Source organism: Salmo trutta, chromosome 2 (genome assembly GCF_901001165.1).
Source record: "Salmo trutta chromosome 2, fSalTru1.1, whole genome shotgun sequence".
In the NCBI taxonomy this organism is placed as follows: Eukaryota; Metazoa; Chordata; class Actinopteri; order Salmoniformes; family Salmonidae; genus Salmo; species Salmo trutta.
This window is the reverse complement of record NC_042958.1, coordinates 42,346,889-42,359,179: the sequence shown is the minus strand read 5'-3', so window position 1 is coordinate 42,359,179 and position 12,291 is coordinate 42,346,889. Positions and strand designations below refer to the sequence as shown.

The following is a 12,291-nucleotide window of genomic DNA, read 5'->3' as shown; positions in this document are numbered from 1 at the left end:
TAGGGAATGGGGTGCCATTAGGGACGCAGACATTATCAGTGTTCCACACCATAAAGAACAAATCATGGTTCCAGAAACAAGGAATTTCTCTGTTTATTTTCTGCCCAATCTGAATTCCCAGACTCACTCATGGGGCTAATTCATCATCTATTTTGATAAGCCCATATTTGACATACCTTGTTAAATATGCAGGAAGGAAAATATTGATATTATATACTTTAACCTACTTTTTACGGCTGATTTTGACAGTGAGATTTAAAAATGTTTTTTATTTTATTTATTGACTAAGTGTTCTATTTCCTTTTCTAATAGTTGTTCAACTCAAATGTTGTGGTTTTTTAAGTTGCAGAATCATAACTCCTTAGGTTTGAATACCAGTACAGTAGATTATAGAGAGAAATAATAATGGCGTCGTTTTGACAAAGCCTATAGGGAAATGAATACCGTTTTTTTTGTAGGGTTTTTAGATAAACACAGACAGCAAGGTCTGCGGTAAACACAGGCTTAAGGAGATCTTACACGTTTTGTTCTATGAGATAATGTTCATCAGCTAACGTCACTTTCTATGAATATTTAAGCATTTATGAGATACAACAACAACAACAACAAAAGCAGATAAATGACATAGAGGCTTCATAAAAGTCATAAAGTTCATGTTAACTGACTGATATTATCTCATAGAACAAAATGTATAACAAGATCTCCTAAACTTGTGTTTAAACCTCACACTTTATTTAATGTGTTTTTCTCCGAAACCCTATTATGTCCCCATTCATTTGCCCCACATAGGAATGGCTGAACGAACCAGAGGTAACTCATTTCCGTTTTTTTTTTTTTTTTAGGACAACATGTTGGCATTCTCTATAACTTTCTGCCGAGTCCCAGCCAACCGGATGTTCCCGTTTTCAGGGGAAATGGAAGAGAGCCTTTGACTCAACAGAGGCGTGATCATGAATATATAACGTCCGTCAGAGTCCTACCCCCCTCCCTGGTTGAACTGGCTTTGTAGTCCTAACAAACATTACGTTCAGTCGTGGACAGATAGTGCAACGACCCACATGACTTGTGTGTAGCTAGACACTTTTCGCTGCGAAGAAGTAAAGTGGATAACAAAAACGGAAATATAACGATACGAACTACCAAACTAGAAGAAGTTGAGCCGAAGGACGCAAAAGGAAGCATTTTTTCCCTCTGTGTTGCAAAGCTGTGGCTTGTTGGACCAAAGTCTTGTTCTGTACTCTGTGCATGTTGAAATCGGAGCAGTGCATTGGTACGGTGACTCCGCCAGACGCCGTCTAGTTTCCAAGCGGAGCGGCCGGAGCGGCAAGGCAACACCACCAGAGACATGATTTTGAGAAGGGACCCAGTTGTTGGCGTTACTGATTTTTACTTACATGCCTTATTGTTGTGCTTTTGTGCAAAGGTATGTGGATTACTTTACATATGCACACTGTGGAATATGTCCAGACAGCTTCTCTGGATGCATTGATTCGTCAGTAGGCGACTTTTAAAAAAAAAAATATATATAGGCTAGTTAAAAGATCAAGTTAACTAGGAGTGTGTGAAATATTCAGCTGGACTCCCTACGTCCTATGGTTGTGTGCGTTTTATCTGTGTGACTGGCTGTATTGATCCGCTGCAAACCCTCTTCCCCAAGTGAAACAATCCCATTTTTTTTGTTTTGCCAGTTCAAAATTTGTTAGCATGTCAGATTTTGAGTTATTTTCGATAACTTTTTATGGCTCAATTAGTTTGATCTATTATCATAGTTTGCAACTTTTGTAGACGGCGGCGACTGGGCCGTTACATAGCCGATGGTTCTCTCAATGTCCAGCGGTTTCACCATTTTCTTCCTTCTGCTTTACCAACAGGTGGCTGAGGGAACCGGACAGTTCGAGTTGGAGATTTTATCGATGAACAACCTGAACGGAGAGCTTCTTAACGGGCAGTGTTGTGACGGTTCACGGAACACCGGGGATCGAAAATGCAGGATGGATGAGTGTGATACGTATTTTAAAGTGTGTTTGAAGGAATACCAGTCGCGGGTTTCGGCTGCGGGACCTTGCAGCTTCGGGTCCGGTTTCACCCTTGTCCTTGGAGGGAATACATTTTCTTTGAAAAACTCGGCGAAGAACGAAAAATCCAAGATTGTTTTGCAGTTCAGTTTCGCCTGGCCGGTAAGTTGATATCTTGATATACTAGAACTCTCGTCTCACGGTGCCGTTAACATCATTAGGCTGGACGACTGAGAAAAGGCTTCCATAATCATTGTATTCGTCCCCCGAAATAAATTAAATCAGCGACAAGGATTGCATGGTCGCCACTAGCCTAATAATGGAATAGAGGAGCCTAACGTTACTCATTATAGTTAAATGACCTTACATGTACTGTATAGAGGCGATGGCAGCATCAACAGACAAATACTCCATCTAAACGTTCATCGATTCTCAATTACAGTCCGGTTCTAGAAACATAACTCGCTGAACTTTCATATCACATCAAAATAATGACAAAGGCTAAATATACACTTTCTGTACACTGTTTTACCGTTTTTTTAAACACCGTTGCAGCCGACGGTGTTTTTCAGCGACGTTGGTTTTGTGATGTGCAGTGCTTGACTTGGACAGGAGCTCACTTGACCTGAGTACCGAAAACCTCACATGTTCTACTGCTTGACTTCCAGCACCTCTTTTATATAATATTATCTTCAATTATTACAGGGTTCCTTCACCTACATCTAAACAGTGCCTGCGTTTACGCAACTCTTTCTGTCTAAACCCAGCACCTGCAGCTCGCCAACGATTTATTCTTTCTGAACGATTTTCTATTTTTATTTTTACTGATTCAAGAGTCATGCTTTGTTTTTCTAAATGACTCGTCCGTTGTAGTCGTTAGTTTGACCTGCTGGCCGCAGTGAATGAGGATGAATACTGCGCTCCTCCGGTGACTCGGGCTCTCCCACCGATAACTGTCAGTCATACATGCGCGCAGGCAACACGGATCCCGGTGCAGGACGCGTAGAGAAGAACAAATACATGTTTATAACATACTGGAGAATCAATAATGAATGCAATTAATGAATTGTTGATGTTGTAATGGATATATATATATTTTTTTTAACTGCTCAACGAACGAGAACGAATCGTTTGGGGTGCTGTAGTTTGTGAACGATATTGTGTAGCGGTCACGGCAGTCAAACAATTCATTCCGCTAAGAATCGTTAACAATCTAGTCCGGTTGCGGCCCGACTACACCTCGTTTCAAATGTACCAAGAAGTAATATTATTTGTATGACTAACAATCAACAAATGTGCATTGTTTTTAAAGCATGCTTTTCCCCCCAAGTCTGTTAGAAATGACAGATGAAATGATCCAGTGATGGTGAACGAGAGGCTGGTGGAAGTAGGACTGTCGTTTTCAGTTGAATGTTCTCCGGTAGAGGACAGTGTTGTGTTCCAGACCGGGAGGGAGATGAACACTCCTAAGACTTATACCACAACAAACATACGAGTCAAATTCAACACCATGATTGTAATTGTCAAATCGTCACGATAATAAGACTTCATAATGTCCAGTAATTCTATGTTAATATTTCAGAATGAAACATGAAATCGTTTAGACATTCAGAATGATGAAGAAATTCAGGGCAAATAGAGAGTCACAAACCCAAACGTGTTTTATATATAAAAAGACTATATATGTTCCAACTTCCCCTGGTCTCGTCTTACTAATAGCCTAGTGAGCACAACTTTCAAACAATTCCCCTCACTCTCCTCTAAAGTAGGAAGCCTCGGTTTCAATAGGCCATAACATAAGATATTACTGTGTCATGAAAGGAGTGTGAGTTATTTGGCCTGGGTGAAGTGGTTTTATGGGAGCTGATAAATGATATGTTTTTACTCCGCTGGTCTGGGGAAGAAATGAGGAGTCCTCACTGTCCGAGACCGAATCAAGACCGAGTAAACATGTATGCAACACCGAGACCGGACCACTACAACACTGGTAGGGGTCCTGTATACTCTGGGCCTTACTGACTCAAATGAATCAAAAGATGTATTCTTAACTAGTTGAAAACAACAGGGTCAGTAAAAAGAGCCGAACTTCCCATCCATCATTTCTCTATCGGAGACCCAACTTTCTTACCTCTGTCTTCCGTTAACAAACGCTGTAACATGGAGATATGGCTGTGGGAACCTCAATAACCCTATAAAGGTGTGTAGTAATGTAACCCTTTTTTAAATATATATATATATATTTCTCGTGATATGAAAGATAATTTTACTTATGTTTCTAAAACCGTATCGCAAGCAATGCGTTTTAACGTTTAGAGCAAGCAGTATTTAGCCCTTGAATGGGCTAGGTGGTCAGTAGGCTCTGAAGGTAGTCTGTGAATGGGCTAGGTGGTCAGTAGGCTCTGAAGGTAGTCTGTGAATGGGCTAGGTGGTCAATAGGCTCTGAAGGTAGTCTGTGAATGGGCTAGGTGGTCAATAGGCTCTGAAGGTAGTCTGTGAATGGGCTAGGTGGTCAGTAGGCTCTGAAGGTAGTCTGTGAATGGGCTAGGTGGTCAGTAGGCTCTGAAGGTAGTCTGTGAATGGGCTAGGTGGTCAATAGGCTCTGAATGTAGTCTGTGAATGGGCTAGGTGGTCAATAGGCTCTGAAGGTAGTCTGTGAATGGGCTAGGTGGTCAGTAGGCTCTGAAGGTAGTCTGTGAATGGGCTAGGTGGTCAATAGGCTCTGAAGGTAGTCTGTGAATGGGCTAGGTGGTCAATAGGCTCTGAAGGTAGTCTGTGAATGGGCTAGGTGGTCAATAGGCTCTGAAGGTAGTCTGTGAATGGGCTAGGTGGTCAATAGGCTCTGAAGGTAGTCTGTGAATGGGCTAGGTGGTCAATAGGCTCTGAAGGTAGTCTGTGAATGGGCTAGGTGGTCAATAGGCTCTGAAGGTAGTCTGTGAATGGGCTAGGTGGTCAATAGGCTCTGAAGGTAGTCTGTGAATGGGCTAGGTGGTCAATAGGCTCTGAAGGTAGTCTGTGAATGGGCTAGGTGGTCAATAGGCTCTGAAGGTAGTCTGTGAATGGGCTAGGTGGTCAATAGGCTCTGAAGGTAGTCTGTGAATGGGCTAGGTGGTCAATAGGCTCTGAAGGTAGTCTGTGAATGGGCTAGGTGGTCAATAGGCTCTGAAGGTAGTCTGTGAATGGGCTAGGTGGTCAATAGGCTCTGAAGGTAGTCTGTGAATGGGCTAGGTGGTCAATAGGCTCTGAAGGTAGTCTGTGAATGGGCTAGGTGGTCAATAGGCTCTGAAGGTAGTCTGTGAATGGGCTAGGTGGTCAATAGGCTCTGAAGGTAGTCTGTGAATGGGCTAGGTGGTCAATAGGCTCTGAAGGTAGTCTGTGAATGGGCTAGGTGGTCAATAGGCTCTGAAGGTAGTCTGTGAATGGGCTAGGTGGTCAATAGGCTCTGAAGGTAGTCTGTGAATGGGCTAGGTGGTCAATAGGCTCTGAAGGTAGTCTGTGAATGGGCTAGGTGGTCAATAGGCTCTGAAGGTAGTCTGTGAATGGGCTAGGTCACCATGTGGTAGGCGGCATAACCTTAGCACTGTTGTATTCTTTACAATTTTACCGCCCGTCAATCACTTGTCTAGAACACATAATAAATAGTGAATGAATGTTGCATATTGTCAACATTAATGTTTGAACTACCTTTTTGAGTTGTGGACACATCCAAGGATTTCTCATTAAAATAATTGACCGGCCACAGGTGTGACATTTGCATAATTGAATTATATATATTTTTTTATGGCACAACTCTACTCCATTATGAAATGTGTCTAGTTTATTATGATCGGAAATGTGGTTTATTGTGGACGTAGCAAACACAAAACCGCGTGACCAAAAACATTTTAATCATTCATATGTATCAGATAACACCTCGGCAGATGTGGCTCCAACCCTTAGTGTTCTTTCAGTTCAACTTCAACAGTCTAGGTTACTGTCTCGCTTCAACAGTCTAGGTTACTGTCTCCCTTCAACAGTCTAGGTTACTGTCTCCCTTCAACAGTCTAGGTTACTGTCTCCCTTCAAAAGTCTAGGTTACTGTCTCGCTTCAACAGTCTAGCTTACTGTCTGTCTCGCTTCAACAGTCTAGGTTACTGTCTGTCTCGCTTCAACAGTCTAGGTTACTGTCTGTCTCGCTTCAACAATCTAGGTTACTGTCTGTCTCGCTTCAACAGTCTAGGTTACTGTCTGTCTCGCTTCAACAGTCTAGCTTACTGTCTGTCTCGCTTCAACAGTCTAGCTTACTGTCTGTCTCGCTTCAACAGTCTAGCTTACTGTCTGTCTCGCTTCAACAGTCTAGCTTACTGTCTGTCTCGCTTCAACAGTCTAGCTTACTGTCTGTCTCGCTTCAACAGTCTAGGTTACTGTCTGTCTCGCTTCAACAGTCTAGCTTACTGTCTGTCTCGCTTCAACAATCTAGGTTACTGTCTGTCTCGCTTCAACAGTCTAGGTTACTGTCTGTCTCGCTTCAACAGTCTAGGTTACTGTCTGTCTCGCTTCAACAGTCTAGCTTACTGTCTGTCTCGCTTCAACAGTCTAGCTTACTGTCTGTCTCGCTTCAACAGTCTAGCTTACTGTCTGTCTCGCTTCAACAGTCTAGCTTACTGTCTGTCTCGCTTCAACAGTCTAGCTTACTGTCTGTCTCGCTTCAACAGTCTAGCTTACTGTCGTACGTCTGTCTCGCTTCAAACAGTCTAGCTTACTGTCTGTCTCGCTTCAACAGTCTAGCTTACTGTCTGTCTCGCTTCAACAGTCTAGCTTACTGTCTGTCTCGCTTCAACGGTCTAGCTTACTGTCTGTCTCGCTTCAACGGTCTAGGTTACTGTCTGTCTCGCTTCAACGGTCTAGGTTACTGTCTGTCTCGCTTCAACGGTCTAGGTTACTGTCTGTCTCGCTTCAACGGTCTAGGTTACTGTCTGTCTCGCTTCAACGGTCTAGGTTACTGTCTGTCTCGCTTCAACGGTCTAGGTTACTGTCTGTCTCGCTTCAACGGTCTAGGTTACTGTCTGTCTCGCTTCAACGGTCTAGGTTACTGTCTGTCTCGCTTCAACGGTCTAGGTTACTGTCTGTCTCGCTTCAACGGTCTAGGTTACTGTCTGTCTCGCTTCAACAGTCTAGGTTACTGTCTGTCTCGCTTCAACGGTCTAGGTTACTGTCTGTCTCGCTTCAACGGTCTAGGTTACTGTCTGTCTCGCTTCAACGGTCTAGGTTACTGTCTCGCTCGCTTCAACTGAAGTTTTCTGTTCTAAAGCAGGCTACGTAATAAATATTTATTTAAACTATTATAACAAAGCCTTTCTGACATGGGGATGGATATTTCGAGGTGGAGCACTTTTCAGACTACGGGACTCTTTGATCTCACCACAGAAGAGTAATAAAATGCCATGTTGTGAAATAGGACAGCGTGGACATGAGGGGGCTCCCACAGCGTGGACATGAGGGGGCTCCCACAGCGTGGACATGAGGGGGCTCCCACAGCGTGGACATGAGGGGGCTCCCACAGCGTGGACATGAGGGGGCTCCCACAGCGTGGACATGAGGGGCTCCCACAGCGTTAATGAGGGGGCTCCCACAGCGTTAATGAGGGGGCTCCCACAGCGTTAATGAGGGGGCTCCCACAGCGTTAATGAGGGGCTCCCACAGTGTTGACATGAGGGGGCTCCCATAGCGTTAATGAGGGGCTCCCATAGCGTTAATGAGGCGGTGGATCCAGAGAGGATAAAAGGACAGCTAGAGGACAGAGCAGCTTGGTTTCCGTGGTTTCTATGTGTAACGTACGTCACGCTGCTTGCCTAGCAACTACCATTTCCTCCTGATTCGGCTCACACCAAGGCGCTAGCACACATGACAGCCCTCCAAAAGCATCTTACCAGTCGGCACCATTGAAAGTTAACAATTTGGGCCGCGCAAGTGGCGACTTCAGGTTGAAGAGTACGTTTCACACATCCCCATGTGCTGCACATGCTTCCCCAGCCCACTACATTATCCCTCCCCAGCCCACTACATTATCCCTCCCCAGCCCACTACATTATCCCTCCCCAGCCCACTACATTATCCCTCCCCAGCCCACTACATTATCCCTCCCCAGCCCACTACATTATCCCTCCCCAGCCCACTACATTATCCCTCCCCAGCCCACTACATTATCCCTCCCCAGCCCACTATATTATCCCTCCCCAGCCCACTACATTATCCCTCCCCACAACGTGCGGCTTCATGGGTTGTATAAACAGACAGGCCATTAGGCTATTAGCATGTGCATATCCTGTTAAGGACAACACACAGTTCCTCTGCCGACTCGTTTGGCGGGTTGTGTTTTAAGGACCACCCGATGGTGGACTTCTGACCGCTTTTCCACCAGAAATTATAAAATAATTTGACAACCCTGTTTGTTTGTTTGTAAGCTTTTTAAATTCTATCACTCTCAATCGTTTTATCTTTTCCAGTATATAATGAGTCACTTTCGACCTAAAATCACTTCCTGACCACTTCTACATGAGGCGAATATGTATGGAAGGTTTCAAATCAATAGAGGGTGCTGTCAAAAAGGGATTTAAATCAAATGGATTTCTCCCAAGACAGTACAATTTTCTAAATGTTCTCCTTCGTAATTTAGATGTTAATTTACTTAGTATTTATTGTCCAGTCCTCGTGTTTGTAGATGTTGGCAGCCTGACAGTTCATTTTCTGTAGCCAGATGTTCTAACTAGGCCTGTGCCTGGCTTTGGTTACAAACCATTTTCTAATTATAATAAATAAATGAAAAGTATGAATGAACTGGACATGGGAAAATTAACAAAAAAGGTCACCATTTTTATGTACATGGGTGGACTTATCTCAGCACTGCTCCAATGACAGCTGAAATGTCAACAATGGGGTCAGACAGGGTTTCATTTCTGTCCTGATGTGTGTGGGTCCTAGTTGCCATTGTACAGTACAACAGAGGAGGGTTTTGCCTCATTTGGTTAGGCCTAGAGGTCGGTATAATAGAATGGAGACAGTCTTTCTTGGAGCTCTGGCTTCCTCATCTCAACTACGTGTGTATTTCTAGTAAGCAGCAACAATCACCAGGGTTAGTTATCATTTCAACTCTTTTGTTCCTCTCCAGAAATGGATTGGTTCTGGTGGACAAAGCAGAGTGATTGGGTTCTACTGAAGGGAGAGCCAAACCTGGGTTCAATTATTTTAGTTGGGCTTAATTGTGATTTGGTTGGCACAGTGGAACCAACAGAATAGAAGTGCAAATGGAAGAGTGCAACAATAGTTTTTTTATTGTTGAACCCAGGTCTTCACTCTGCATTACCTGTGGAGAACTGTGACGTTCTGCCTGGCCTCCTGTTCCTCACTGTTGGCTGGGCCTTGGGCTTTGTGTGTGTGTGTGTGTCCTTCTAATTCCGCCACGCTCGGTTGGAGCTCAGGCTTTTCAAATCTTTAACTCTGCCACCCACACTCAACTGCTGCACCTAATGAGACCCTGGCTAGCCATCCACATGTGCTGCACCTAATGAGACCCTGGCTAGCCATCCACATGTGCTGCACCTAATGAGACCCTGGCTAGCCATCCACATGTGCTGCACTTAATGAGACCCTGTCTAGCCATCCACATGTGCTGCACCTAATGAGACCCTGGCTAGCCATCCACATGTGCTGCACCTAATGAGACCCTGGCTAGCCATCCACATGTGCTGCACCTAATGAGACCCTGGCTAGCCATCCACATGTGCTGTACTTAATGAGACCCTGGCTAGCCATCCACATGTGCTGCACCTAATGAGACCCTGGCTAGCCATCCACATGTGCTGCTCTTAATGAGACCCTGGCTAGCCATCCACATGTGCTGCACCTAATGAGACCCTGGCTAGCCATCCACATGTGCTGCTCTTAATGAAACCCTGGCTAGCCATCCACATATGCTGCACCTAATGAGACCCTGTCTAGCCATCCACATGTGCTGCACTTAATGAGACCCTGGCTAGCCATCCACATGTGCTGCGCTGATAGGCCTAGATCAGTGGAACAGGTAGACGGGTCAACACGACAGCCAGTTCAGACGGACAACCTGCTCAATGGGCTTCTTCATTGATCTGAAACAATTTTTAAAGTTTCTCTAGCCAAATAAATAGGTTCGTAAACTTTCACACAAGCAAGCTATTCCTCCCTAATGAAATGTATTAATGATATTTTTCCACAGAGAGGGAGAGAGACATATGGCTCTGTCCCGTCCACCTAGACCTTGTCTCTGTCCAACCTAGCTTATGGTCCTGGCTGCTACAGGAGGCTCAGTGACCCTGGCTGCTACAAGAGGCTCAGTGACCCTGGCTGCTACAGGAGGCTCAGTGACCCTGGCTGCTACAGGAGACTCAGTGACCCTGGCTGCTACAGGAGGCTCAGTGACCCTGGCTGCTACGGGAGGCTCAGTGACCCTGGCTGCTACGGGAGGCTCAGTGACCCTGGCTGCTACGGGAGGCTCAGTGACCCTGGCTGCTACGGGAGGCTCAGTGACCCTGGTCCTGGCTGCTACGGGAGGCTCAGTGACCCTGGTCCTGGCTGCTACGGGAGGTTCAGTGACCCTGGTCCTGGCTGCTACGGGAGGCTCAGTGACCCTGGCTGCTACGGGAGGCTCAGTGACCCTGGCTGCTACGGGAGGCTCAGTGACCCTGGCTGCTACGGGAGGCTCAGTGACCCTGGCTGCTACGGGAGGCTCAGTGACCCTGGCTGCTACGGGAGGTCTCAGTGACCCTGGCTGTGCCAGTTAATTACTCCAGTGAAACAGAGAACCAGGTTCTTTATGGTTTCATCTCCCTCTCTTCCTAGTCCTTTAACGAGGGGATGCTCGTCCTCGCTCCTCTCTCTACAGTGCATTCTGAAAGTATTCAGATCGATCCCTTGACTTTTTTCCACATTTTGTTACGTTACAGCTTTATTCTAAAATGGATTAAATCGTCGTCCCCCCTCAATCTACACACAATACACCATGACAAAGCAAAAACAGGATTTTAGAAAGTTTTGCAAATTTTAGAAAACATTTTTTTAAATGAAATATTACATTAAAATAAGTATTAAAACCCTTTACTCAGTACTTTGTTGAAGCACCTTTGGCAGCGATAACAGCCTTGAGTCTTCTTGGGTATGACGCTACAAGCTTGGCACACCTGCATTTGGGGAGTTTCTCCCATTCTTCTCTGCCGATCCTTTAAAGATCTGTCAGGTTGAATGGGAAGCATTGCTGCAAAGCTATTTTCTGGTCTCTCTAGAGATGTTCGATCGGGTTCAAGTCTGGGCGCTGTCTGGGCCACTCAAGGACATTCAGAGACTTGTCCCGAAGCCACTCCTGTGTTGTCTTGGCTGTGTACTTAGGCTCGTTGTCCTGTTGGAAGGTGAACCTTCACCCCAGTCTGAGAACCTGCTCCAGAGTGCTCAGGACTTTGTCAATGATCTCCGTGTACTTTGCTCCGTGCTTCTTTCCCTCGAGCCTGACTAGTCTCCTAGTCCCTGCTGCTGAAAAAGGTCCCCGAAGCATGATGCTGCCACCACCATGCTTCACCGTAGAGATGGCGCCAGGTTTCCTCCAGACGTGACGTTTGGCATTCAGGCCAAAGAGTTCAATCTTGGTTTCATCAGGCCAGAGAATCTTGTTTCTCATGGTCTGAGAGTCCTTTAGGTGCCTTTTGGTAAACTCCAAGTGGGCTGTCATGTGCCTTTTACTGAGGAGTGGCTTCCGTCAAGCCACTACCATAAAGGCCTGATTGGTGGAGTGCTGCAGAGATTGTTTTCCTTTTGGGAAGGTTTTTCTATCTCCACAGAGGAACCCTTGAGTTCCCTGACCAAATCCCTTCTCCCCCGATTGCTCAGTTTGGCCAGGCAGCCAGCTTTAGGAAGAGTCTTGGTGGTTCCAAACTTCTTCTATTTTTTAAGAATGATGGAGGCCGCTGTGTTCTTGGGGACCTTCAATGCTGCAGAAATGTTTTGGTACACGATCCTGTCTCGGAGCTCTACCAACAATTCCTTCAACCTCGTGGCTTGATTTTTGCTCTGATATGCACTGTCTACTGGGGGATCTTTTATATAGACAGGTGTGTGCCTTTCCAAATCCTGTCCAATCAATTTAATTTACCACAGGTGGACTCCAAGTTGTAGAAACATCTCAAAGATGATCAATGGGAACAGGATGCCCCTGAGCTCAATTTCGAGTCTCATTGCAAAAGGTCTGAATACTTAAGTAAATAAGGTATTTCTGTTT

General features: G+C 45.4%; 1 protein-coding gene across 1 annotated transcript in view; it reads left to right on the top strand.

The window, feature by feature from the left end:
- The first annotated feature begins 964 nt into the window (after positions 1-964).
- The window catches only part of jag1b (jagged canonical Notch ligand 1b), a 65,135-nt gene continuing 53,808 nt past the window's right edge, over positions 965-12,291 (top strand). Inside the window, exons 1-2 of the mRNA XM_029702274.1 lie at positions 965-1,423; positions 1,872-2,177. Of these exons, the coding sequence (XP_029558134.1) occupies positions 1,346-1,423; positions 1,872-2,177 (384 nt within the window). The 5' untranslated portion in view covers positions 965-1,345. The remainder of the gene's footprint in view (positions 1,424-1,871; positions 2,178-12,291) is intronic.